Source organism: Myodes glareolus, chromosome 3 (genome assembly GCF_982192425.1).
Source record: "Myodes glareolus chromosome 3, mMyoGla1.1, whole genome shotgun sequence".
Classification (NCBI taxonomy): domain Eukaryota; kingdom Metazoa; phylum Chordata; class Mammalia; order Rodentia; family Cricetidae; genus Myodes; species Myodes glareolus.
In genome coordinates this window covers 87,027,493-87,055,316 of record NC_142028.1, presented here as the reverse complement: position 1 = coordinate 87,055,316, position 27,824 = coordinate 87,027,493, and the positions used below count along the sequence as shown (strand labels likewise).

General features: G+C 45.2%; 1 protein-coding gene across 1 annotated transcript in view; it reads left to right on the top strand.

The window, feature by feature from the left end:
• C8b (complement C8 beta chain) overlaps window positions 1–27,824 on the top strand; it is a 38,259-nt gene that overhangs the window by 6,163 nt on the left and 4,272 nt on the right. The window contains exons 2-10 of the mRNA XM_048453231.3: window positions 279–435; window positions 6,678–6,819; window positions 8,853–8,994; window positions 10,190–10,322; window positions 12,501–12,698; window positions 16,197–16,437; window positions 18,974–19,099; window positions 20,502–20,665; window positions 27,592–27,745. Of these exons, the coding sequence (XP_048309188.3) occupies window positions 279–435; window positions 6,678–6,819; window positions 8,853–8,994; window positions 10,190–10,322; window positions 12,501–12,698; window positions 16,197–16,437; window positions 18,974–19,099; window positions 20,502–20,665; window positions 27,592–27,745 (1,457 nt within the window). The remainder of the gene's footprint in view (window positions 1–278; window positions 436–6,677; window positions 6,820–8,852; window positions 8,995–10,189; window positions 10,323–12,500; window positions 12,699–16,196; window positions 16,438–18,973; window positions 19,100–20,501; window positions 20,666–27,591; window positions 27,746–27,824) is intronic.

The following is a 27,824-nucleotide window of genomic DNA, read 5'->3' as shown; positions in this document are numbered from 1 at the left end:
AAGCATGAAGCTCATTCAGACCAGAAATCGAATGGCACAAATGACCGAGATGCTGTCTTCTTACCAGAAGTTCTTTTTACCACAGTACTTCTAATGTCAGGCACTTCCTGGGGGCTCAGTACATATTTGTTAGATGAATTAGCAAGCACTGGAACGACAAATGACCCACCCTGCCCTCATGATCTGACCTGCATTTATGGAATGGGTGATTGACGGGTGGCAGGGAGTGACTGCAATTCCTTTGGGATACGCGACTATTTCCTTACGATGATTTGTAGAGGAGAGAAGCCAGATGTCTTCGGCACAACTGCAGCCAACCAGAGCCTCGTTAAGAGCAGACAAGTACGGAGTGTGGATGTCCCCCCAGCGCCTGTTGACTGTGAGCTATCCAGCTGGTCCTCCTGGACGGCGTGTGACCCCTGTCAAAAGAAAAGGGTAAGATCTCAGGCCTTGGGTGAACACTAAATTTCTGGGCAAGGTTGGGAGGTAAAGAAGGAGACTCATCTTCAACATCTGGCAGAGGTGCTGATGGTGGTTACTGGCCAGAGTTTGGCCTTCAAGATACAAGCTGTCAGTGTGACTCTCCTTTCTCGATGCTTTCTCAAACAGCAAGCTGGTGCTTCCGTGGGTATTACCATGTTTTCCACACAGCTCTCTTTGTCACATCCTGCCTCTGACCTGCTCTTTCTATCTGCCATTCACGGTATAGCCAGGGAAGCTACCACAAAGCTACATCGGACCAAGTCTTTCCCCAAATGAGCCCTAAGAATCAAAGCCAGACTTCTGTGTCCCCTACCCTGGCCTCATCTCTGTGATACATCAGCTCTTGAAACCTTCCAGCTGCATCGCTCACTCTGTGTCTCCCTTCATGATGTTTTCTCAGCCAGCAATGACCTCTTCCACTACCTTTACTTCCTGACACGACTCAGAACTTGATTCTCTGCTCTAGGCAACCTCTTCCATGAAGCCTTCCCTATCTGCTCATCAGCCCTAGCTCAGCTTAGATAAAGCAGCTTTTACAGGCTTCTCCAGGTCCCCCCTACCCTATAGCCCAGCATATATCATAATGTGGCTTTTTTCATTTGCCGTCATAAACAGAAAACTTAGAAGTGTGCAAGCATGTAACAGGTGTTTCATAACACTCACATTTGAGCTCATTCTGCTTTCTCACATCTTCACAAGGAAAAGAAGGTGGCTACCACCTATTCTGCGAGACAGATAAATGGAGACTTAGAGCAGGTATAAGTGGCTTCTCAGAGCCCTCTAGTAAGATAAACCTTAGCTCAGGCCATGGGGTCCGTCTGGAATTTTCTGCCAGTAGAGTTTGTCTCCATGGTTCCATGGTGCCTATCCTTTGGCTTCCTTGCAATAGGAGAGCTGACCTAGGACCCCAACTCCAAACAAAGCAGATATTCTAGAAGAAAAAAGAGAGAGAGAGGTTGCCCATCCCTTGGCTCCTTGGGAAACCAGGCCTATCATGGCAAAGACTCTGAAAAGGCTGAGGAAGTCAGCCCAGGACAATTGTAGAGTTAACTGGATCAATGGGGAGAGCCCAGCACTATCGTTCTGTTCCCAGAGTAAGTTTTCTTGCTGAAATTATCAACATTGATCCAGTTATCTGGATAATTGCTCCATCTGCACCATAAACCAGAAGGACTGAACGTAAGCCAGTCAGTCAGAGCTGGTCCCTGTAACACACTGTGGTCGTCTGCTGTCACCGGCCCTGTCTGCAGACTCCATGGCTGGGGCTCAGGAAAACCTCTAAACCCAGTCTTAGAGGTGAATTTCCATCCTTCCCATTCTTTCCATCCTTCCCATACCTACTTTGCTTTGGGAACCTGGGGATAGTTTTCTGAGAGCCTCCTGCATATGTGTGGCTTTATTTCTATCCTTTAATTGACTTTCAGTATTTGTGCTTATTTGTGAAGTATAGTTTTATAATTTGATACCTATATGCACTGGGCAATGAGCAAGCCAGGGTAATTAGCCTTTCCCTCATCAAACGTAATTGTTTTTCTTCTGCTGACATGTAGAGAAACTTCAACATCAACACTCCTAGTTACTTTGAACTATACAATTATTGTTGACTTCTCTTATGTATTATAGAGTGTTAGAACCCCACACACAAAGTGTTTTGATAATCAATAGCACCCCTTCTCTGCCCCTCCTTTCTTTCCAGCTCCTCGCAACCTCTAGTCTATTCTTCTGTGATGAACTATTGTTGCTTCTACAAATGAGTGAGAACCTGTGATTGACGTTCTCTGTCTAGCTTATTTCCCTTAACATGATGTCCTAAGATTCCATTCGTGTTGCCACAGATGACTGGATCTATAAAAGTCATCCTTTTATAGATGACTAGTATTCCATTGTCAGTTATATAATTTTAATCCATTCATCTCTTGATGAACGTCTTGGTATGGTGAATCTTGTTGTAATAAATATGGGAATTATGATCTATTTTTGATAAAAATGCCATCATCACCTTTGGATATATACTTAGGATTTAGACTGTTGGCTCATATGGTAAATCTATTTTCAGGATTTTCAAAATTAAAAAGAATTCTTCCTTCTTTGTTCTTATCTTCATCCTACCCTCTTCCTTTCCTCCCTCCTTTATGGAGCCTCCAGTACTATTTTCTGTAATCCGTGATGGCTATATTAACTTACTTTCCTATCAACAGTGTGTAAGGCCTTCCATTCTCAATCTTTCTGCCTTTTGTATAATGTCATTTAAACATGTTTGTAGAAATCATAGATCATTTGCCCCTTTAAAACTAAGATTATTAGAAATTTTTCTGTTCTTTGAATTATTTATAGATCCTGGGTATTAGCTTCTTGCCAGGTGAAGTTTGCAGATACTTTCCTCATTGGGTTTGTCATTTGTTGATCATTTCCTTGACTGTACAGACAATTTATAATATGACCTGATCCCATTTGTCTAACTTTGTGTTTATTGTCTATACTATCTAAAATCTTGTTTGCTCTGTACTTAGGTATTGAAGTGTTTCCCCTGGTTTCTTTCAGTAGTTGCATAGTTTGAGATCTTACATCAGATCTTTGACACATTTTAAGTTTTCTTTTTGGTTTGGTAGTTTGTTTGTTTGTTTGTTTGTTTGTTTCAATACAGGGTGTCTGGGTGTATCCCTGGCTGTCCTGGAACTCACTCTGTAGTTCCGTAGTGGAACAGGCTTCCAACTCAGAGATCTACTTGCATCTGCCTCCAAAGTGCTGGGATTAAAGGTATTATCCGCCACACCTGGCAAATTATTTTTTTTTATGTAAGGGTTTTTCTAGTTTCAGTCTTCTACAGATATGTGTTCAGTGTTCATTCATTTGTTCTCTCTCTCTCTCTCTCTCTCTCTCTCTCTCTCTCTCTCTCTTTCTCTCTCTCTGCTCATATGTACTTGAGTGTGCCTACACATACAAGGAGGTCATTCATAAGATTCCATCTACATTTTTTGACATAGTATGGGAGCTCAAGGATGTGGATTTTTCTCACCTTGACTAAAAGTCAAAGAGTTCAGGCCTATTCTTGATCCTTCAAGGTTATTGACAGGAGGTTTGACCCAAGTTGTGGCTACTAGCAGGATGTATTGACCTAGAGTGTGGTTACTTGATGCTTTGCATATTGAGAAGGTGATTACCTTTTTTGTTCCTTGTATTGTAGTAAAGAAGTCTTTTGTCTTCCCCCTCCTCTTTGGATTGGGGTATAAAGTCTATGAGGTATATGTAGCCAATTTCAGTTTTTACTGGTGCATTCTCCTCACTCTATCTTGTGTTTCTGTCTTTTTTTTAATCTTTAATTTTCTACCTGCCATTTCTTAATTATCATACTTCTCTCCAAGCATGGGTGAATAATCTAGTTGGGACCCAGATGATGTTCCCGCCCTGACATGGGATACAGCAAATGGTGTCCAACATGGGTCTTATAAGAAATGGTGCCCAGCATGGGCCTTACAAGAAATGGAGCCCAATGTGAGGCTTATGAGACTTAAAGTCTCTTACTTGCCTGAAATCACCAAGTAGAGTAAACTACCTAGCCAGGGAGTCCCAGGGTTATGTATGCCACACACATCCCTGGCACTACAAGTATATACTACCACACCTGGCTTTTTAGAAGTGGGCTTTGGAGATTGAGCTAAGGTCCTCAAGGTTGCAGGGTAAGCATATTACCTACTGAGTGATCTCCCTTGTATGCCCAGTTTCCAACACCACTTATTTTTTTAAAAAAACATACCCCTTTCTAGAGTATGTGTTCTTGTTGCCTTGAAAAGCTATGCTGGCTTTAAGTGTGTGAAGTTATCTCTGGGTTTTCTCTCTGTCCCATCACCCTTGTGCATACTCATATGTCTGTCCCATATTTTTTTATTACCCTTGCTTTGTAGTATGTCTTACATCTTGGGTTGTGATGCCCCTTGCTTGTTCTTTTTGTCCAGGATTGTTTTTACTATGTTTTCTGGACAGTTTATGCTGCTATATAAATTTTGTGATTTTTCCCCCTACAAGCTGTGTAAATATGGCAATTCATGTTTGACAGGGATTGCATTGAATCTTAGATTACCTCGGGTAGTGTGGACATTTTAACATTATTTCTTCTAACCTGCGAAAACAAATTGTCCCTCGTCTTCTTCATTTTCATTATGACAGTCTTTTACTTCCTACATTAAATTTCTTTCTACATGTCTTACCATTTTTGAGGATGTTATAAGTGGAATTATTTCAAAGCGCCCTTTCAGCCTGTTTGTTTGAAGCATAAAGAATGCCTTTGGATTTTGTATGTTAATTTTATATCCTGCAACTTTATTGTACTTAGCAGTTGCAGCAGTGTTTTGGTGAAATCTTCAGCGATTTTACATACAAGATTGCGCTACTGACAAACAGAATCCTTTTACTCCCCTTTTCAATTTATCTGCCTTTTATTTCTTTCTTTTGCATAATTGGTCAACCTTACACTTCCAGTTCTATGCCGAATAAGCATGTTATTTTGTCCTAGATTTTTGAAAATATACCTTCAACTTTTCCCCATTTAGTATGATATTTGCTGTGGGTTTGTCATATAGTATATGGACATTCTATGTATATTATATGTATAGTAAATGTATATATTGTGTGTTCCTTATGTACTTCATTTATTGATGTTTTCCTAGTTTGTTTGTTTATGTTTGTTCCTCAACGTTGTATTTAAGGTCTTAGTCTACCTTCTAGCAAGAATGTGTCTCCAAGGAGAATGGCTGTCTATTTCCTTTCGAGTTTCCAGATCCACGGTACAGATGTCATATAAGGAGTGCCTTGTGCCACACTGAAGGAGGCGGGTACTCTACTTATTTCCCAAATGTTGTGGACCAAAACCTTGACTGCTAGCATTAGAAAACCACTCAGATGTAATCACTTCCTTCTGTGTCTCCTCTTCCGGCCTGAAATCCCTGGTCGCCGGCCCCACTCTGCCTCTCTCCAACTCCCCTCGCTCTCCCTCTTGTACGCCTCTCCATCCACCTATGGTCTCTGGAGTAAGAAGACACGTCCTTTAGGCTATTAGTTTGACCAGAAACCTTCCTCTCCCCAGGTTGTTCTTGGCTATTATTTTCCTGAACTCTGCATCTCCCTGATATCCCTCCTCAACTTCCAGATCTCAGCCTTACTAGAAGCCAGGCACTGTCTCTTATCTCTGTGTTGGGGATTTCACTATGAGATTACAAGCACACCACACTTGCCTCGTCTTGTATCCACTGCACTGTGTTGCCACTGTGGGTGCCTCTTGCCGTCAGCAGTGACCCTCTCCTTTTGAAGGCAGGTCAGGAGAGTTAATGATGATTAAAAACCAACCAACAGGCAAGCAAGCAAAAAAATCCAACCTTTTAAATATGACATAGATGAATCAATATTCTCAGAATAAATGAATAAGAAGAGAGAGATAACATTATTGATTGCTAAAATCATGGACAATAAAAAGAAGAATAATGACAGAAAATTGGGTACCTATTTTGTGCCAGAAAAACATGAGCTTGAGATGATATATAATTATATACGATAGAAATTAATACATAATTCATAATATATAAATAATGTCAACAAATATAGAATTATATAATTTAAATTCTAAACTGTACATTTAGGTGATTCATTGCCCCCAGTTTACCGATGAGTAAATTTGGACTCCAAAGATAAAACTATTTTCCCAACATCATACAGCTAGGGAGTACAAGCATCAGTTGGAGTTTCAGAGCACATACTTTTTCACTTAAATCACACTGATGCCTTAACCAATACATGACAATACACAAATCACCCATTGAGTAATTAAGCTAAGAGTTAGTTTATTGTTGAACTGAACTGACTATATGAGACCCTGCATCGATTTTTTATTCCAATGCCCATGCCTTTTTCACACTGCGCAAATCTTGGCAGACTACTGCAGAGACAGAGATTCAAGACACGTGCCCCACACTCAGGGAGCTGGCAGTGCAGTTGGGGGAACAGTCGGGAAATTGCTGGTCTTGCATAGACACGTGATGTATGTGGTGAAGGAAGGATAGGAACTGCACAGATAGCAATCAGCCAACTGTGTGCTTTCCGTGCACCCACAGTTCAGTGGGTGACCACTTCCACCACACAGTATCCTTCGCTCCTAAGGTCTCTGAGCTCCCATCATTGGCTCACCTTGTTTCTGTCCACTACAGTACAGACATGCTTACTTGCTCCGGCCCTCCCAGTTCCTTGGGGACTTGTGTGACTTCTCTGACAAGGAAGAGGAAGACTGTGTTACCAGTCGACCGTGCAGAAGTCAAGTGCGATGTGAAGGCTTTGTGTGTGCACAGACAGGTATGAGTGAGTGTGGGCCTGGGGAGAGAACTTGGAAAGCAGAATGTAGCATGTGGTGATGGAGGGACAGACATAGGGTTCGTGATCAGGGTTGTGGGGCAGGGCAGGAAGACCCCCTTACTGTAAACCGTAAGCCTCCTTTTCTGTATATCATCCCATGAAAGCATGCCTATGGTAAGGTGGTATCATTAGTATTCCCATTTTGCATCCTATGAAATTGAGGCTATGTTACTTGCCACATAGCATCCAACAGGTCAGGGGAGGAGCTGCAGGTGAGAATCTGGAAGCTCAGCTGTATTCCCTGACTCTAGAAGTTAGACATGCTAGAATCACAAGTCCTGGGTCAGTCTTAATCTGACTGTGAGATATAGACGATCTTTAACCTCTTTGGATTTAAATACATTAATGTCAATTGAGTGTTATATTTAGTTACTTTTCTATTACTAAGATACCATGGCCAAGGCAACACCTCTTAATCTTTCCCAGATAGTTCCTCCAACTAAAGACCAATTATTCAAGCATATGAACCTAAGGGAGATATTCCCGTGCAAACCACCACAGGGGTGATGTTCATACCTTACAACGTGGTCATGAGCATCATGTAACAAATGGAGGTAAAAGCTCTCTGTCATATATTAGTTCTGCTACTGCTCTCAGAGCCCTGGGGATGGGAGGGGGAGTCAAAGGTGCCCAAACCGAAACAGGTGAGAGCTGTGATCCCCATTGCTTACCACCAAAGGCTTTGGAAACTTGGCCTTGTCGTTAGCGCTTCTGCTTCAGTGAATCTGCCATGAGTCCAAATGTGTGACGGAGTGAGTAAAAATGCTGGCCTTTTACAAGGAAGGACAGTGAATATAGACGAGAGGTGGGGAATGGGCAGAAGGGAGGAAGCAGCACACAGCGAATGATCATCTACTGCAGAACCTAGGAAAGACTGTTTCCCCAACTGATCCGCTCATCTGATCCTGGGAAATCCATCTCCATTTCTTCTCCCGCACAAACAGAGATACATCACCCTAAAGTCTCTAGAGGGAGTTCCATTCACTGTATCCATGTGGATTGTGGTCTAGAGCTTCTGAAAGACAGACAGGGATTCTCAGAACGATCCCTAGGTCTTACTGCAAATGTAAAATTCTATCCAATAAATCAGAGTTTTCTTTTTAACAGTGTACCCAAGGACTCGTTATGGCTAGTGTTCCATGGTTTTGCCTAGAGCCATAATGGCTATTCATGCGGGCTTTACTTTAAATGCCTTGTAAGAATCATTTAAAAATCAGATTGTTATTTTTTTTTCAGCCTTCTGTAACCGAAGGACATTGGTTAAAATGACCCAATATGTCTAAGGAGGCAGAGCCACCTGTCATGTGGGCTTTATCTCCCCGAGAATGCACAAATACAAGAGAAAGTAAAGTCATTGAGAGAAAGTTGTGGGGGCAGATAATGGCGCTGAAGGCAATGTGTGTTAGGGAAAGGATCCACAATTAGGCAGGTAAAGGTCCCATTTGTGTGTAACGACTTCCTTCCGATATGCACTTGACTCTCCAAAGCACTTACTCCAGCCACAATTGGCTTTCCATGGTTTCCATGAGCATGGTTCTGGTTTATTCCATCACTCACAACAACTGTGTCATGGCGGGATGATTGTGATGACGTCCACCTTACAGATGAGGAAATGGAGGCCAGCAGGTTGGGTCCCCCAATACAAGATGTCTTAGCAGGTGCCATTCGGAAATGCCATCCACCACTCCTTCCTAGCCTCAGTGACAGGAGGACGGGTAGTTTCAAACTAACAACCTGCTTCTTAGGGACATTGACTTCCCCTCCACAGGTGGTTCCAGATAGTCTCTCCTCAGTGCTTTCAAAACTGTGGCACTGAACTCGTTGGGGGACAAGAAGGGGATGGACTGTTAGCATCATTTTCAGCCAGGGCTGATACACGAAGACTGGTCAGAACAGGCCTAGCCACACGCCTGGCACCAGCAGTGGCTTTGCCTTTCATCACATGTGAGTGTGGTCCCCTCTCTCCATCCCAGGGAGGTGTGTCAATCGCAGACTCCTCTGCAACGGGGACAATGACTGTGGAGACCAATCAGATGAAACGAACTGTAAGAGAATTTATAAAAAATGTCAACAGGAAATGGAGCAGTACTGGGCGATTGGCTACCTGGCCAGCGGGTGAGTTGCTGCAGTCAGGCTGGGTGGACGAAAAGGCACAGTGTTAAATGGAATTCTGAAGGATGGACAAAGGGGTTGAAAGGGACACTTACTTGCTCTTCTTTCTAGAATAGAAAGCCTGTAGTGTATTCCATACATTCTCTGATTTCTACCCCACGTTGTTCCAGAAGCACATGCTGTGAATAGACATGGGTCACAAGAGGGTTGACTCAGTTGAAGACAGTTGAAGGGCTGGGGTGAACCTTATTCTTAACCCTTACAATTTGTTATGTCAGGGGAATTCTAAACATGGCTCTAGAATCCTACAGACAACAGACATCATAGGTTTGATCTGGTTCTGTTCCTAGTTCCCAGCATCCTCCATGCTGAAAAGAAGGAACTTCTGAGCACTTCATGAAGCAATGATTTTCCAGGCTAGATCTGTAGTCCGTGTGTGTCCCAGCTCCTGGGGATATAAGTATTAGTCTAATCTTCTGTAAGGTCAAAGGAGCAAGGTCAGAAATGGCCAAACAGGCCCAGCATTCATCCTGCTTTCTTGCCACGCCCTGTAGTATCTAAGCCGTCTAAGCAGATGGATGGGTGAGACCAGCACTTTCTGCATGATAGGAATCACCAGAAAGGATGCCATTGGAAAGAAAGGCAAGCAATGCGACTAGAATTTACCTCCTCCCTAGACAACTGCCTATCTTGGCCCTTAAAGGTGAGAGAGAGAAAGAGAGAGAGAGAGAGAGAGAGAGAGAGAGAGAGAGAGAGAGAGAGAGAGAGAGAGACTCTTCACTTGAATGGAAGCTCTTCCCAGGGCTGAGACCCTCCAAAGTTAAGTGAGTTCCAGGGGTCAAGGCTAGGACTGAGCAGAGAAGGCATTCAGTAGTGGAGTTCCAACTAAGCACATAGGAGAGCTACTTCCCCTGGAAGAAGCAGAGCACACAGGCAGAAGAACAAAGTGCTAGAGATAGGGCTGTGTAGTTAGTTGTGTTGGGAGAGGTCTGAGATGAAAATGCTAAGCTGGCAAGACTAGGGAAATGGCTCAGTAGTCAAGAACTCTGGCTGCTCTCCCAAAGGATCTGGGATCCACAAGGTGGCTCACAACTGTCTTAGAGGAGTTGATGCCTTCTTCTGACCTCTGCTAAGTTCCAACAGAGGTGACACAACCCCGAATCCTCAGCTTTCCACCCTGTCTGTGCCTCCCTTCCAGGATAAACCTGTTCACGAATACTTTTGAGGGCCCAGTTCTTGATCACCGGTATTATGGCGGCGGATGCTCCCCTCACTACATCCTGAACACCAAGTTTAGGAAGCCGTACAATGTGGAAGGCTACACCCCACAGGTAAGGGACAGCCGGGCAGCTGCTGCTGGCAATGAGGCAATGACTGACTGAACACTCTGAAGCGTGCTAGCTCTATAGCTTGTTTGTGCCCCTTTCTTGTGGAGCCCCAGTGTCTTCTGGTAGCAAGTGGATGCACCCTAACACAAGACCTTGTGCGGACAATGTCACATATAGCAGCAGCAACGAGAGCTGTGGTAGCAGCAATGTCAATACAGTGTATCAACAGCTACACTGAAGACGGAGCATGGGATCTGGCGTCACACAGCTGTACCAGCTTGTCTGCATGTCGCCTACACAGTCCTAAATGCTCAGCACCTCTATTGTCCTGTCTTTATATGGAGGTTACAAACTTCGATCGTGAAGTGACACAATCAGTGAGATAATGTGGCTGAGCGGACAGCATCACACACCTGCTGTCACAGAGAGCCCTCGGTTCATGCTAATACTTGTTCCCTTCGCTACCGTGCCCTTGCCTCTCAGGTCAGGCCTTGCGCTAAGTACTGAAAGTTAGAAAATGCTCTACCGCCAGGGCTGGAGCCATGGCTCAGGGATTAAGAGCAGTAGCTGCTCTGGCAGATGACCCAGGTTCAGTTCCCAGTGCCCACATCCGGACAACTTTCTGTAACTCCATTCCAGGGGATCTGGCAGGCTCTTCTGGCCTCTGTGGGCACCTTCATTTACAGATACACATACATACTTACGCGTGCGCACACACGCACACATACACATACGTACATACACACACACATAAACCTTTAAATAATTAAACAAAACGTTGCACCCATATAAATCTGTTCTATGATTCGTATGTACTCCCAGACACACCAATCGCAGAGTGGAGTATGGAATACACCATGCACATACTCTACCAGAACCTTGCCATCTAAAGAGAAGGATGTTTTACTTAAGGTCCATTCTGCCCTCGGGGTCCTTGTCTGTGAAGTAGAGGGCTGACTGAGAACCTCATCTAGGTGGTGGTTTTCATGACCAAAGATGCATAGTTCTGAAGCATGGGCAACTTCCTTCCTCCTCATCCCCATTTTCTGGTCCTTTCTGCAACGCTGACTGGCCTAGGACTAAACAGACCTCCCATCAAGTGATCTAGTCCATCTCTCAACCTCTGCTTTCCGTGGACACGGTGCAGGAGCCAGATCGCAGCCCAGACACCGTGTGGGGCTTCCAGCTGCTACTCTCCTTAGCCAGCATTGAGTGAAAGCTCTGAAAGGCTCCTGTGTGAGCCGGGTCCTCAGGACAGATCTAAGGAGAGGGACAATTGTCCTCTCCATTTTCTGCATGGGGAAACCGGGGCCTGGAGAAATCAATTGTCCCAAGTCATCCACTTAGAGGAAAGCAGCACCAGGGTTTCAGGAACACCCCCTTAGGCCACGTCTATATCATCACTGTTCCCTTCCTGGGCTGTGAATTTTATAGACATTTCAAGTTTCCAGATGCCTGTGGAAGTGGAGGTGAAGACGCTGGTCACTCCAGGTCTATCGAGATACTACCCCTGGCAGTTCCCCTACGCAAAACAATGAGCACTAATGATTTAGTGTACAGCTCTGCCGAACTCTCTAAGACAAGTGGATAAATCTATCTTTACTCCCCCGCTGCTGCCCCAGTCCCACAACATTAGTGCACTGTGCTCCTCATGCCTCCTCCTTCTTGGCCTGTGACTCCACCTTTAGATTCGCTCCCTCCAGCCTACCGTGCATGCTGTCCCAGAATGGCCACCCCACTCCTTCCTCTTTTGGTCATGTTTGCAGTAAGCCACAGTTCAGAATAGAAAATCAAAAGCCTCCATAGTCCAGAATGTTCCTTTACAACACCCACCCTGATTCCCTCATTCTGGTGCCTTCTGATTCGTCTACACTGGCATCCAGGCACTTTCTGAGACCTTCCTGCTTTGCTTCAAGGCTCCGCAGAAGACCAATCCACAGCCCTGGACACCCCCACACCCTGCATTCCTTCCAACCTGAGCATGATCTGTGGTATTGAATATGTCTGTCTCTCTGGCTGGAGCGGGGATCTTGAGGTAGGGGTGTGACCTGTCCCCGATAGTTTTGTCTGTCCAGAGTCGCTAGCACAACTCTGCTCTGCTGTGCAGAAAGAACACAGTGAACACCTGATGACGATTTCAACCAAAGCATATTAAAACCATGTTCTTTTTTCTTCGTATAGACCCAAGGCGAGTATGAATTTGCATTTACAGAATATGAATCATATTCAGATTTTGAACGCAATGTGACAGAGAAAGACGACAGCAAGTTTGATTTCCAGTTCGGTTTTAAAATACCTGGCGTGTTTGAGTTCGGAGTTAAAGGAGAACGCAGCAAACACCAACATTACATGAGCAGAATCAAACGATTCTCCCACACTGTAAGTACGCAAGGCTTTTGTTTGCTTATTTTTAAATAATGTCTTCATTTATTCTATGAGAATTTCATAAACATATTTTGATCATATTTCATTCCCATCCCCAACTCCTTCCAGGTCCTCCCTCACGCCGCTTCCCACCCAACCTAAAGTTCACTCTTGCTCTTGACAAACATCTGTTCATTGCTTTTAAATATATGTGTGTTCTTTTCTGCTCACAGATGTGTCTGAATTTCAAATGATTCCTGGTTCGAGTAAATAAAGACAGTTTCTGTTGTCCTGAAAATTCTCTCATAGATAGCATCTTAGTCTCGCAATGGCTTACGTTTTGGAGACGTCAAGCCTAGTAATGCATTTTTTTTATTTTGTGAAGGCCCTTTCCTTTGGTTTTCAATAAGCTTAATGTGCAGATTTGCCCCCCCAGTGAAACCTGTCTGGACATTTTTTCAACCCACTGTAATTTGACTTTTGTTTGAGATAAATGTCTGGAAAGTGACCCCACTCTTCTGTGACTTCCTAGCTGTCCGGTGGGGTTGTCTTTCCCATCACCCCGTCCTTGTCCTGCTTTCCCCTACCTCTTATCAGTTCCCCTGCCTCAGGTCCAGGCTGCTTTGCCTTGTGCTGCCCTGATACACAGTCTCTTGGCTCCCACTTTGCCCCAGAGATGGTCCACAATACCAATCAAATCATTGTCTATCCCTTGCTGACCACAAGGTAAGCACAAAGCCATTGACTTGGTGGGGAAACCGCAATGGGCAAGGGAGGTGACTGGGGTAAAATGTTAAAGAAACAGGCGATTGAGGTAAAGAGGGTACACATTTTCAGCGAGTCGCTGAGAATTTTCACCTAAGAGTCATGTGCTAGGCAATTAATCCAGGGAGATATGAAAGAAAAGAGGCCAAGACACAAAGTCTACAGCGGTTTATATGAAAGCAAAAGAAACCATAAGGGATTCCAAAAGGCCAATGCTAGAGACGCAGTCAATGGAAGGTAGCAGGCAGTCAGCATTCATTAGTCTGTAACTGTCTTCCATCTGTTGGCTTGTCTTATGGGCTGGTGGCCTTTGGGGTACAGATCTGGTTCCTTCATCTCTAGCCAGGATGGCACATAGCAGACACTCGCCTTTATCTTTAGACAGGGTGGCACATAGTAGGCACTCACCACTGGTTAGTAGGAATAAAGGACAGGACTAATCACAGAAATTGGCTTTATTATGATGGAAAATGGTGGGTACCATCATACCTCACCTTCTCCTCCTCCTCCCCCATCCTTACCTCATCTCCCTGATTCAAATAATCAGTCTGCAGTGCTAACATGTATATAACCTGACATGACCTAAGACAAATTCTACAAGGTTCCTTTTGTTCAATTAAATGTACTGTCTCAAAAAGCAGGTATCTTTATGGGTTACAGTGTGATAATTTGGTCCATGTATGCAAGGTCCAAGGACCAAATCAAAGGAATTAGCATTTCTGTCTCCTTAATTTACAACTGTTTCGTTGGACATCTTCAAACTTATCTCTTGAAGCTCTTTATAAAATATATAATGACTTGTTCTTGCCTTCATATTCTCAGTCTAGTGGGAGATGTAAGCTTGTTAGCAATAAATCACTTCACCATTTATATCAGCTGCAATATAGCCCAGTGGGAGTTACAAAGGAAATGTGGGTGATGTTTTCTGCAAGCTTAGAAGAGGAGAGAGTATCTGGGGCTTCCAGGGATGGTGGTAAATAGCCGAGAGCTAGTAAGACACATAAACACGTGTCCAGAAGAGAGGGGAGAACTTAGAAGCAGAGGGAACGGTCACGACACGATTATCTCCTGCAGGTTTAGGCATCAGTACAGAGTTGGTTGAAGGCTGATCTACAATGTGGCTTATGGAAAATGGACAGGTGTAAAGAGGAACATCAGGGCAGCTGGCAGCAGTCAGAGAATTGGTGAATGGAATGTGAAGGTTATATATCCAAAGAAAGCGAGTCGATTATGTCAGAAGGCAATAGTAAGCTGATGCACCCATGTTTGTTTGTTTGTTTGTTTGTTTGTTTGTTTGGCTGAAGGAGGTTTATCATAATATTAACAGAGGTTTAGGATCTTACTCTGACTAGGGAATTGAAAGCAGATTGGTGAGAGAATGGAGAGCAGAGAGGAAGTTTTATAATAATATGTCACCTGAAATAACAATCAGAAGACTGTCAGAGACTCCTTTGTGTATTTGGGAGCAGCAGAGTATCGCAATGGGAGTGAGCATGCTATCGTAAATTATACATGTTCCCAAGAGGATTGAAGCAAGGGAAAAAATGAGAAGGATTGAAAACAAAAATCTTAAGCCACAGGGTACCAACACCATGGGTTCCACCATCCTGAAGCTGGGCAGTAACTGGTTAAAGGTCCTAAAAGTAGTGTACTTTTGTGTATGATTGCTGTGACTGTCTTCCATGGCAGTTCCTACTATTAGACAATCATGAATGAGTGCCCTTCCTTTGTAACTTCCAGGCCTGGTGGATTTTTACTTAACTTTTGTGAGAGGTGACACAGTCAGCTCCATTTTGATTCTGACAACTTTCTTAAAGCTGAAGAGAGGAGACAAAGCAGACTTGGGAAAGGCATGAACCAAGTACTTGTGGTAGGAGAGACAGGGTTCTGAACCATTGGACGGGACTAGGATGGGGTGACCACAAGCCAGATTGGATCAAAGCTGGGGGTTTCAATGACAGTGCATGTAAGGCTGACTAGCTCCTTAGAGCTGAAAGGCTTGATTGAAATAGAGTGCTCCCTATCTCCACCATCCCTCTTTCCGCCATGCAAGGACCCGTCACCTTACATCATGATGATACCTGGCTCTCTGGCAACACTAGCATTCAGTCTATGCTATAAGGTACAGAGGACTCCAGACTTCTCCGGAAGGACCAGAGCAAAAAATTACACAATACTGAGGGAAGGGTCTCTTTCACAGCTACACCATTCTGCCACTGCAGTGTGACCGTATGTAAATATTGTAACTAGATGCTGTAGACAATATTCAAATGAATGGAAATGGTAGTGCTTGCAAAACAGGCAGTAGTTCTACACGTCGTGGTTTGCAGACACTTGCCACGGTCACCTGAGCAGAGCACTGTTGTTAGATATGACTGGTTTGGGGGTTTGTTTTCAAAAGGCACAGGCAAATGGTGGAGGCTTGCTTGCAAGTTAGCAAATTCTGCTCCCATCTGAGTGGCCTCCAGTGGCCACATCCACCCTGTAGTGCGGGTTTCTGATTCTCCTTCATTATCTTCATCTACTCCCGTAATAAGATCAGCACTCATCCAAGCCAAAAAAGACGCTGGAATATTTACGAGAATTGAAATCTTCTCAAAGATATCTGTCTTCCCTTAGATATCCCAAAGGAATCATAAGACAACGGCCCCAGGCAAGAACACTGGATGGTAGTTGTAAAATCCATCCTCCTGTTCCCGATTCCTAACTGTAAAGATCTGGTTTTTCCCATGTTGGTATTTCATCTAGAAAAGCAAGTTTCTGCATGCGCGCTCTGTCCTTGAAGTGACTCATTACAAGCTGAAGTCCAGAAACCTCATGCTCCATTACGAATTCCTCCAGAGGGTTAAGAGCCTACCCCTAGAGTACAGCTACGGGGAGTACCGAGATCTCCTTCGGGACTTTGGGACCCACTTCATCACCGAGGCCGTGCTTGGGGGCATTTATGAGTATACGCTTATCATGAACGAGGACCTCATGGAGCGAGGAGGTACGCTGCCCAAGGGACACCTCTGTCCTGGCCAGCCCAGGAGGGATAGTGGTAGAGTCTTACACTAATGCTTGGGGGAAGAGTCTTGAACTGTGTCCCCATTTCCCTCCCCCTGACCTAGCTGTACCTCCACAGGGGACTTGGTCTTTATCCTTCTCTCTTTGGCTTGGCCATGTCTGTCCTCGCAGCCCAGCTCTCTCTTTGGGGTGACCCTCCTTTCCACAGCTACTGCATCCAGTGAGATCCAAGCTTGATTTTTCAAGTTGCATATTCATCCTGAATCACTAGACCACCGCACCTGCTTTCTTCTGCAGTTTCCAAATCTCAGAAATGGTTCCACCATCCAGCCAGAGGCACAAGCCAAGAGCTTCAGCATCAACCGCAATTTCTTTTCTATTGGCCAACAAGTTTCTTCAGATCTACCTCCAGATTTCTTTTCTCATTTTTCATGTGTTTGTGTATGTGTGTATATGTATACACATCATGGGGCTTTTCCCTGCATGTGTGTGAGTACAGGCATGTGTGGGTTCGTGTGTACATAGATGCACATGCGTACGCAGGCCTGAGGCTGATGCCAGGAATCATCCTCTATGCTCTTCCACAACAGTAATTGGAACAGAGTCTCTCAGTCAATCCCAGAGCTTGTCGATACGGCTAGTCTCCATAGCCAGCCTGCGGTGGCGATCCCCTGTCTCCACATCTAGGGGCTGCGATTACAGGCAGGCTTCCATGCCCACTTGGCCTTCACATGGCTTTCTGGAGATCCATACTTTGTTACTCAGTTTGAAGGACAAACACTGCCTCTCCTTACATTAGAAGCTTCAGTCCTTGTATTGGGTTTTACAATTAATGCCATAGGCTCATCCTGTGACCAATGCTTCTTTCACATTTGAATTTTAATGTGAATTACGGGTAAATCTTTGCAGTGATTGATCTGATCCAGCAGGGTCGAGACAAGATCCAAAGTCTCCCATGACACTCTCGCTAGTGAGGGGCCACTGTGGTTCCTCAGGTGAACGGTTAGTCCCAACTCTCCTCTCCCTCTCCTCCCATCTTGACCATAGATATTCCAGATCTTTCCAACTGTCTTTCCAACTACCAGCCTAGGCTATGGATCCTGCTTTCCAAACCAGTATTCTGCCTCTTGTCTGGTTATGGAAACTGCTCTAAGTCACATGGGTTCCATCAGCGGGGCCAGGACTTAGAATTCCAATGTACTTGCAAGAGTAAGATTGTAAATGCATGTCTTTGGGACTTGGGTCTCCCACAATCATAAATGGTCTAGAGAATCATGTGACTCAGGGAGCTATTCTATTGATGTCACCCTCCAAGTTTCTCCAGAGGACTGCCAAAGAAAGAGAAAAAAAAAAAAACCTGTCACATTTCATGCACAATTAGCAAATTTGCATGGCCATGGAGGCTGGTTTTTTTGTTTTTGTTTTTGTTTTAACACCGATCATCTCAATGAGACTTGTATTTTAAGGGTTTGGAATATTCTGAGGGAAATTCTGTTCCACATTAGTAATGCTGGAAAGCCTAGTAGTCAACAAGCCTGTCTTCCTCAGTCAGAGTTAAAGTAACTTAGAAAAGTCTTATATACAATTTCAGCAAGCCCCAGGGAGAAAGATACCTTGGGGAGAATTTTGGGGGAATGAAGTAGGAAGGAATCCTCGAAGAAATAAGAGACATTTGTGCACCCCGCCCCCAGGCACTTTCAGACTTGTATATGCATTATTTCAACCAATTAATGCAGACCCTTTCCTCCATTATCAAAGATCAGAAAAATGGAGACCAGGGCAGGCAAGGGGTAGAGCTTCCTTGTAACCTCAGGATCAGCAATCACTAGCTACCTGTGCTGGCTAGTCTTATGTCAACTTGACACAAGCTACAGTTATCTAAGAGGAGGGACTGCCACTTAAGAAAATGCCTCCATAAGATCCAGCTGTAGGGCATTTTTTAATTACTGATTGATGGGGGAGGGTTCAGCCCATTATAGGTGGAGTCATCTTATGGCTGGTGGTCCTGGATTCTATAAGAAAGCAGACTGAGCACGCTGTGGAGGGAAAGCCAGCAAGCAGCACTCTTCCATGGCCTCTGCGTCAGTGCCTGCCTCGGGGTCCATGTCCTAACCTGACTTCCTTTGATGGCGATCTGTGGTGTGGAAGTGTGAGCTAAAGAAACCCTTTCCTCCCCAACTCGCTTTTGGTCATGGTGTTTCGTCACAGCAAGAATAGCCCTAACTAAGAGAGTCCCTGATAAAAAATCTGGTTTTTAGAGGATAGCTTTGAACACATGACCTCTTTGAAGGTTGCAGCTTTCCTTAGAGACTGAGGAGGAGGCTAGAACATGAACTTGGGACTGATCTCTGTGGTGTCTCTGCCATGCCCCCTATACTACTTGTCTCCGGATCAAGGACATGTTTATTTGAACCCAGGACCCTATGATACCAAGAAGGGTTAGGGTTAGAGTCAGTCACAAGCAAGGGGACAGAGCAAATGACCTAGTAGATCATGGGCATCTTTTCTTATTTCTTCAGATTACACTCTTGACGATGTTTCTGCCTGTGCGGGAGGAGGTGTCCACATTGGCGGTACCTTGAAAGTCTACCTCAGATTGGGTGTGTCAGCAAAGAAATGCACCAATATTCTGAATGAAATCAAAGGTGAGACAGACTCATGTCTTGTGCACTTGCAGCCTTTCTCTCCCTAGCGCTACTGGCCCCACGCTTTCTTTAAGCATGTGATTCTCCAAAGCATTTCAATGAAAATAGCAATCAATCTAATAAAATCTACCTGTTTCCTACTAGTATAATGAAATTCAAAAAAAAATGAATGTGGTTGACTTCCCATATTCACAGTGAGAATGTGAGGTAGGTAAAAGGCAAAAAGGACAATATCCAGGATGAAGCCTTAAGGCCAAGTTTCCATCACTGTGAATTATAATCTGAGTATGAGTACCACCGCATCATAGTAAGGATAGCGTCACACTGCCCTAGAGACCGAGAGTGGTCCTGGCTAGTGACAGAATGCTGGGGACCAAGGCAACATGACAGAGGCTAAGCCTTAACCTCAGATAATGCACACCAAAGAGATTAGCAAATCTGGTACAGCACCAGCCATACGGCAGAGGCCACATGACAGAAAAAGCCAGACTAGAGTTGGGGCTAAAGCCAGCCTGGGTGTGGAACCAGGGTCTAGGAGCAAGATACCTGGATGCAGTATGGGGAGCCAGGAAGTTAGCATATGTAGAGTAGGCATGAGACTGGATGGCAGTGTTCTGATCCTAGCTCTCCCTCTTCTTCCCAGGCGTCTCTGTACTGCGCTGCCTGCCATGTGAAGCATCCCACAGTGGAGATCAGTCTATAGGAGAACACAAACACGGGAATTAGCTGCTAGCCTAGAGCAGCCATTTACACTTGAGAATGAGTTGCTGATATTGCTGATTATCTGTTCCTTGTGGTGGGACAGGACGCATTAAACTCTTTTAAGGAGGCTTGTAGTTCAGTGCCTATACAGGAACCTGAACAGAACATTGCCAGCACACACAAAACCTCACTAATTACAATGTCTCTCTCCCTGTCTGCCCACCACTTATCAATCTATTATCTGTCATAGATATATAGATATAGATATAGATAGATAGATAGATAGATAGATAGATAGATAGATAGATAGATAGGCAAAGCAATTGTTTGTAGATGATAAATACACAGAAAGATGATTGGTAAATAAACATATAGGTGATAAAGAGATGACAGATAGATATAAGATCTATCTATCATCAATCACTTTCTTCTATCTCTGTATACTACTGCAATAATTGGCATTTGTATATGTTCATGGTGAATCCTTTATCCTTGTTCTCCTCATTTATGCTCTGCACGATCGAGTAAGTTTCCAGTTGCCCTGGGCACTGCCTATGGTCAGGAACACGTCTTCTTCTTCCATGTCTCCCATATAAACCTACAAAGAATCATGGCATCTCACTTGTTGTTTAGCTGAAGTAAATTCCAAGGCAGGAAAGTAGATCCTTTGATTCCATGCTACTCTTCTTGTCCGTTCCAGACAGAAACAAACGGAGCACCATGGTGGAAGACTTGGTAGTTCTCGTGCGAGGAGGGGCAAGCGAGTACATTACCACCTTGGCGTACAAGGAGCTGCCAACAGCTGAACTGATGCGGGAGTGGGGAGACGCTGTGCAGTACAACCCAGCAATCATCAAACTCAAGGTACCTGCAGCCACTATGCCCACTCCACCTCTGAGAGTCTGCCGTGAACTGTGTATGGAATGTGGAGATCGGCAAGACACAGGCAACAATCTTGAGTTACTTGCATTATAATAGAAAATAGATGTGGGAATAACCAGCTAGAACACAGCACGCCATGCCACCTAAAGTTCCCAAGCTCCCCACTTGGTCCACAAGTTATTAAGGAAATTAGCATCTGCCATGCTCTAAGAAGGTACCAGAGGCGCACAAAGCCGTAACAAGATGGAAGAGATGCTTAGGAAGGACAGTAAGTCAGCAGCGTGCGTTCCCATCCCTTGGGGTCGTGCGAGATGTGGTGGTGATAACGAACGTATCTGAAGTACCTACTGAGTTTGCAACACTCTGAGGGGAAGTTAGGAATGTTATCTGGAGTAATGTCAGATATGCCTGCCTTCTCCTGTGACATGCCAAGGGTCAGGAAGGTCATGGCCGTCTGTGGCTGCTCACGAATCTGTTAGGTCTAGACAAGAGAGAGAGTCTGTCTTCTTTGCCCCCGTTATGGGCTTGGGGAATAGGAAAATAATGATTCTCACCACCCGAGAGAGTCTTGCGACTGAGAATAAACTAAAGGGATGCTTGTTAAAACAGGCCTGTCACACACATCAGCGACGGTAGGTCCTTGCCTGTGGGGACATTTGCACAGTATCCCTAGCATACCTTCCATCACTGTCTTCTTGCTGGCGCCTGTTCTGTCATTGATGGGCCATTGTCCACCCCCTGAGAGTTCTCTCCGCAGTCAAGGAGGGAAAATGGGGGACTGGACCTTGATGAGAGACTCGGCGGTCCTGACCCTGATGATTTTTTTTTTTCCAGCAGGACCTGGATTTGTGTGTCAAATGCACAGCTCCATAGAACAGGAAGGTTGTCATTCAATTCTTGCTGTGTATTTCGTCACTAGTGACACTCACAGCACAATCGATGATAATCATAAGCGATACAGCTAGCCACGGGCTGCAGGCAGCTCAGGAGAAAGTCAAGCTTGGCTGATGCCGGGGTGACACTGGGTGGCATCACAGCCAGGTGTGAGAGAGAGCAGGGAGTTCAGAGGGAAATAGGTTTCTGAATTTCGGCCCTGTCCTGTGTTATCTTATCTGATGTTTGTTAAAACTGAGACCTAGGGAGGATGGCTTGGCTACCCCGTGAGACCGAATGTGCCTGTCTGGGTGAGGGACTGTCGAGGTCAAACTGGTTCTATCAAGCGGGGCACGCTGGAGGAGAGTGGTTTAAGGAGCACAGCGGGGGAGAGGCGCAGAAGGGCAGAAGACTTTCACGCACCTCTGTACATCTGTCACCTGCTCTGCAAACACATGCTCCTCCATCCCCCCCCCCCCCCCATGCTTTCTCTGGTCTCAGAAACTGCAGGCTGCTTTCACATTATCTCAGAATAAGGCATCTCGGCAGAGGCAGCTTTCCAGGAGGAGTGATGGCTGATTTTTTCAGGACAGCAGAGCCCACTGGATAAACAATTCCTATGCTACTGCCTGGGTGTCATAAATTGTCCTTTGAGAAGACCTGAGATGAGATTTCTGCAGCTGCAAGGTATGCAAGCAAGAACCAGCTCGTGCTGTTTCCTGGTAAATACAGACAGGGAGAGGCGGCATCTTGTTAAGAGAAGAGTTAGGGATGGCAGTGGCTAGATAAAGATTTTTTTTTTAGAACAAGGAAGATGGGAATTATGTTCAAGCTGCAGAAAATGAGCACGTGTCTATAAAATAGAAAAATGGAAGTAAATTTGAGAATGCATTTGCTCTGTGACAACAATAAAATTCAAGAAAATGAGGAATTTATGAAATAAAAATAGAAGCTGAGCTGTTTAGACACTAATCAGATGAAAAGAAAGTAGCTGGATGTGGGGAACCAAGAACTCAGTGGCAGAATTAAAACCCACATTGGAAACTATAAAGAACAGAATTGACACTGTAGAAAATTGAGTCGGCGATGTGGAAGGTGCTATAAAAATGCTCTTACAATGTGGAAACAAAAGACGACGAGATTAAAACACTGATGGGAAAGAAATATGATGGATAGAGAAGAGGAGCAGAAATCTAAGACACAAAGAGTCCTTCCTGAGCAAGCCACGAGATAAATGTGTGCATATATTCATCAAGCATAGTAGAGTACCTGCCCTGCACCGACAACGCAGGATGAACACAGTGCTAAAACCTAAACAGAAGTACTGAAAACAAAACAAAACAATCCTGCTGCAACACATCCTGCTGACATGTTTTCCTTTTAGGAACAATTGTATCCCCCAGGAGTGAAAATCAAACGCCAGAGCCATTGCAACACGCAGCATACCAGCGACCCTGGGCTTTAAAGGAAAAAGCTTGCCACCTGGTGAAATGCCCCTCAGCGGGGGAACTCCAAAGGCATTTTGAGACAAAACAAAAACGCAAAACCCATTGCCAGATTTAGCTGATAAAAATACAGAGTAGTCAGCACTGAACTTCAGATAAAGAAGGAATGATCCTCTTGGTATGAGCATCTCTCGTGTGTTGCACAGAACAGAACACACTACTCTTCTTTTTTTCTTTCCTTTTGGTTTTTCAAGATAGCGTTTCTCTGAGTAGCATTGGTGCCTGTCCTGGAACTCGCTCTGTAGACCAGGCTGGCTCGAACTCACAGAGATCTGCCTGTCTCTGCCTCCCGAGCGCTGTGATTAAAGGCCACTACCGCCTGTCTCTTATTCTTGAATTATTCCTTATCTGACTTTTGAATGGAACTGGGTGTCTTGTATTTAACTGGTAAGCCTAATCCTTGGTCCGTCATCAGCATATGATTCTGCACAGGTCAAGGTTGGAAGATGTTAGGGTTGGACCACAGCTGATGAAGACATTGCCTTGCCTAGGGTAGAAGGAGGAAATATGAGTGGTGCTCACACCGAAGTCAGAATAGCCTAGGTCATACTGAACAACCATACCCCAGTGTCGTAGTTCAGTATGAATCAACTTTGCCATACACACGCCCAAGACGTATTGGGAAGAATGCTCCATTCAAAAAGATCATCCAAACACCCAGAAACAGCTGATAATGGCTCTGAAGAGTGCCAGAAGTCTTAAGATACTTCACTCCATGCTCCTGCTCATGGGTCAGTGATCAGAAAAAGTCACACTGAAGGCCCGCTTCTGAGGACCTGCAGCCCTACTGCGCACAAACCTTCCTCTGAAGACTGTAGTCCTACCATATGAAAACCTGCCTCTGAGAACCTACAGCCCTACCGTGTACAAAATTTCCTCTAAAGAGATGCATCCCTACCCTATGTCAGCCTGATTCTGAAAAGCTACAGTTCAGTCTGCTTCTGCTAAGATGCAGCCTGACTATGTGCAACCTGCTTATGAGAGGTTATGTCCAGAAGGAGAGCTGAAATCTTGAATACGCAGTAGTAATACTTTCAAAAAGCAAATTCACTCCGAGGATTCTCTTAAAGCAAAAGAAGATATAAAATGCAATGTGTTGACACTATTCCCCTAAAACCACGTCAGCTAGGCACTCAGAAGATAATCCAGCGTAAATTTCACACAGTACAATCATGGAGACCTGAGTTCATCTCCCCACCCCCAGAACCCTTATAAACAAAGTCAGGTGTGGTGGGCTGCCTTTGTAACGCCAGTGCTGAGAAGGCAGAGACAGGCAGACTGCTGGGCTCATTGGTCAGGCAGCCTAGCCTACTCAGTGGGCTCCAGGCCAGTAAGACATTACCTCCAAAGAACACAAGGCGCACGGTTCCTGAGCATCACCCAAGTCTGACCTCTGGGCTCCATGTGCCCCACCACAAACACACACGCGTACGACAAAACAAGTTCTAGTTAGTAAGTAGGCAGATAATTCACCAATAATGCTGGTGACTTGCCACAGATAAGACCCTCATTAGATGAAGAATGCGCAGTTCATAAGGAGGGTATGATCTCTGGGGAAATGGACAGCTATCAGTTGGCTAATAAATATCCAAACTGTTAACCTCTCCCAATAAAAATAACATCATAGCAGTATTATTTTCACCTGCCAAATTGACAGCAATTTAAAGGCTGCAGTACTCAAAGCATTGTGAGCACTGAGGGGACCTTTCGTGAGCTAGGATGGCGATATGACTTGACTCTAGTCTAGGAAGGCATTTTAAACTGGTGTCTCCATACTATTAACAATGTTGATGGTTTTTGTTCTAATCTTATTTTTTTAAAAAATAAACATGTATAGAGACAAATCAGCTTTGGATAGACCAGCCCACCTGTGTGTCCTGAAGCTACTGAAGGGTCACTTTATCAACACAAGCTGAGTCACACAGGGAGAGCCTCATGTTGTTGTAAGTGAAGAGATGAGATATAAAATTGCACTTATGCACCAAGTTGGTATGATTATCTAACTGTCCATAGGTCTAAAAGTATATACTGACAAACAGTCAACAATCCACAGTGTTAAGAGTCCAAGGTCACCTTCAGTGGAGATAACACCTTTGTCAGTCTACTTAGCTTGTCTGTGTCCCAACTTTGTCATGGGCAAAGGCACAGGATTACCCAATCCTCGGACCACCATGAAGACTTGTGGTATGTATGCGTGGTCCCATTCCTCCTGCTGGCTGGCTGCAGTGACAAGTATTGAGCACAACAGGGCACACTGCAGAACTTTGCATGGAACTCAAAAGACATTCTCCAGCATTACCTGTCAAGGGTGTAACAAGTAAAATGTCTTGAAGGGCAAGTGAGGTAGAGGCCTAAGTGACCATTGCAGTCAAGATGGAGTATCTAAGGGAGACATGCAGAAGAAAGAGGTAGAGGGAATGAGGGGAAAGGGAGGACGGGTGGAAGGAGAAGGGAGACAGGAAAACAGGCAGTAGGCAAATAAGGGGCACAGCCGTACTGACCTAACTTAACTGCAAAGGGCTGCCCCGAAGCCCCACTGGAGTTCCTGTTTCAGCAAAGCACACTGCTATAACCTGCAAAGTTTGGGGAACACATGGGTGAGGCTAGTGATGGGAACCCCTGAGGCATTCCTATCAAGAATCATCCTAAACTAGTAGGGAAAACGCAGGCTTTGGATTCCAATTCTGGTGGTACCAGGATGGTCGTCTTGGTGTTCTGGTTCACTTTTTAATGAGTCATGTATCTGCCTGGGGCTTCCCCTCACCCAACAGCTGCGCTAAGCATCTTCCTCTCGCGAGAATGGACCCTTCTCTGAAGCTCAGCGGCCCCCAAGGTGCAGGGTATGTGGGAAGTTTATTCAGGTTTGGCTGCCCGCTAGGGCTGTATCTTGGTAGGAAAACACCATGGTGGTTAAAGTAGGCCTTTCAAGGAGCTGGGAGCAAAAGCCAAAAGCTGACTGTGGAGAACCTTATCAGTGGTGTAAAGCATGCTCCCCTCCCTTCACCCTCCCCGATGTGTGACCAGCAGGCTGGTCTCTCTGAAAACAGCCTCTGGATCAATTCATTGACCACAGACCGTTGAGACAATGGGACCTCCAAGGAGCCTTGCTTTGCCCACTGGAGCGAAGGTCAGCATCAGATGCATTAAGAAATGGAAGCAATTTTCTTCCCACTGGAGGCTTCTATTAGGCATGATTGCCTGCATTTAGACAGACCCTAAACTCTCCGGGGCTGAATTAGGACAGGATCACAAACAAAATCTGGAGAGGAACCAGGCCCTGGAGCTGCATCCCTAGCAGAGGAACAGAAAACTGCAAAACAGCAGTGTGGCCCTAGCTCTTCTCACCGGCGAAGCCACACCCACTGACGCCAGTGACCAGCACCTGCAGGGCTGCTTGTACTTTTCTAACCTCTGCCCTCTTCCCATGCCCGCTGCCACTGCCTCACCCAGACCCACTTCATCTAGACCACTAGACATCTTCTTTACCCTTAATCTGAGTCTGTGCCTAAAGCCAGGGAGAGCGACTCCGAGTCTCTCTCCCAGCCAGCTTCCTGTCAAATCAGAGAAGAGAATGGAGGCTTCTCGTAAAAACGTTTGAGGCTTATAAAGGAGCGTTTGGAAAACAGACTGTTATCAAATGAATAGTGTAGAGACTTTCGAGGGAAGGGTCTTGCAGTCAGGCTTCCTGGAGTAAACGCTTGGATTATATGAGTGATTCCCATAAAGCGGGAAGGGAGCGCTGCCGGGACCACAGCCCTAAAGTATACCAAAGAGCTGTCGAAGATCACCTTCCGGGCACACCAAGACAGATGAGCGAGCCTCTCCAGTCCCCGCCCCTTGCCCGCTCATCTCTGCTGGTTTGGTTCTTACTCTGTGAAACCGTATGGGGCAGATGCACCTTGACACACTGTGGGATCGTGTCCAGATAAACCTATCATGAATTGAAAATATCAAGGCAGGAATGCATTCGACACAGCTGACCTGCGGAACACAGCTTGGCAGCACTGTGGCCTGGGAGCTTTGGGAGTCTTGTGACCCAGGGACTGACAGGGCCAGATCCCCTGACACTGGTGGCTGTGCAGAGCTCCCCAGTAGAGCCTGTCACTAGCCTGGGAAGGTCACAGTACACTCCAACTAAATAGGAATTACTTTCTTGCCTTCCTAAGGTTGAGAGATCTTACATCGAATCCATTGAAGTCAGAGACTCTCTATAAGCCTCTCATGTACACTATTGTCTGCCTCTGTCTCTAGCTTCAAGAAATTCCTGGAAATAAAGATTCTCACATTAAAGTTATTTTAAGTTCATGCCTAAGCCTTAGTATTTCTTGCTAATTGATTTGAACTTGAATAAATGACCTTGTGTCTCCCAGGTGGGGGAGGCAGAGAGGACAGACATGTGACTGCACCCTGTAGCGCCTCTCCTGTCCTGTAGAAACCCTCCTGCATTTTCCGTGTTCGGTCCTCCCCGTCCTTCCCCTGTAGCTTTGCTTTGACCTCTAGTTGATGTGTGTCTTGCCTCTTCTGTCCCAGGCTGAACCCCTGTATGAGCTTGTGACAGCCACTGACTTTGCCTACTCCAGCACGGTGAAACAGAACATAAAGAAGGCACTAGAGGAGTTCCAGACGGAAGTCAGCTCCTGCCGCTGTGCTCCTTGCCAAGGCAATGGAGTCCCTGTCCTGAAAGGTACCACCACCTTCTAGAACACTGGGGTCCTCTTCAGGGAGCCTGATTCTGGGACAACTGTTGCCCGCTTTCACTTCCC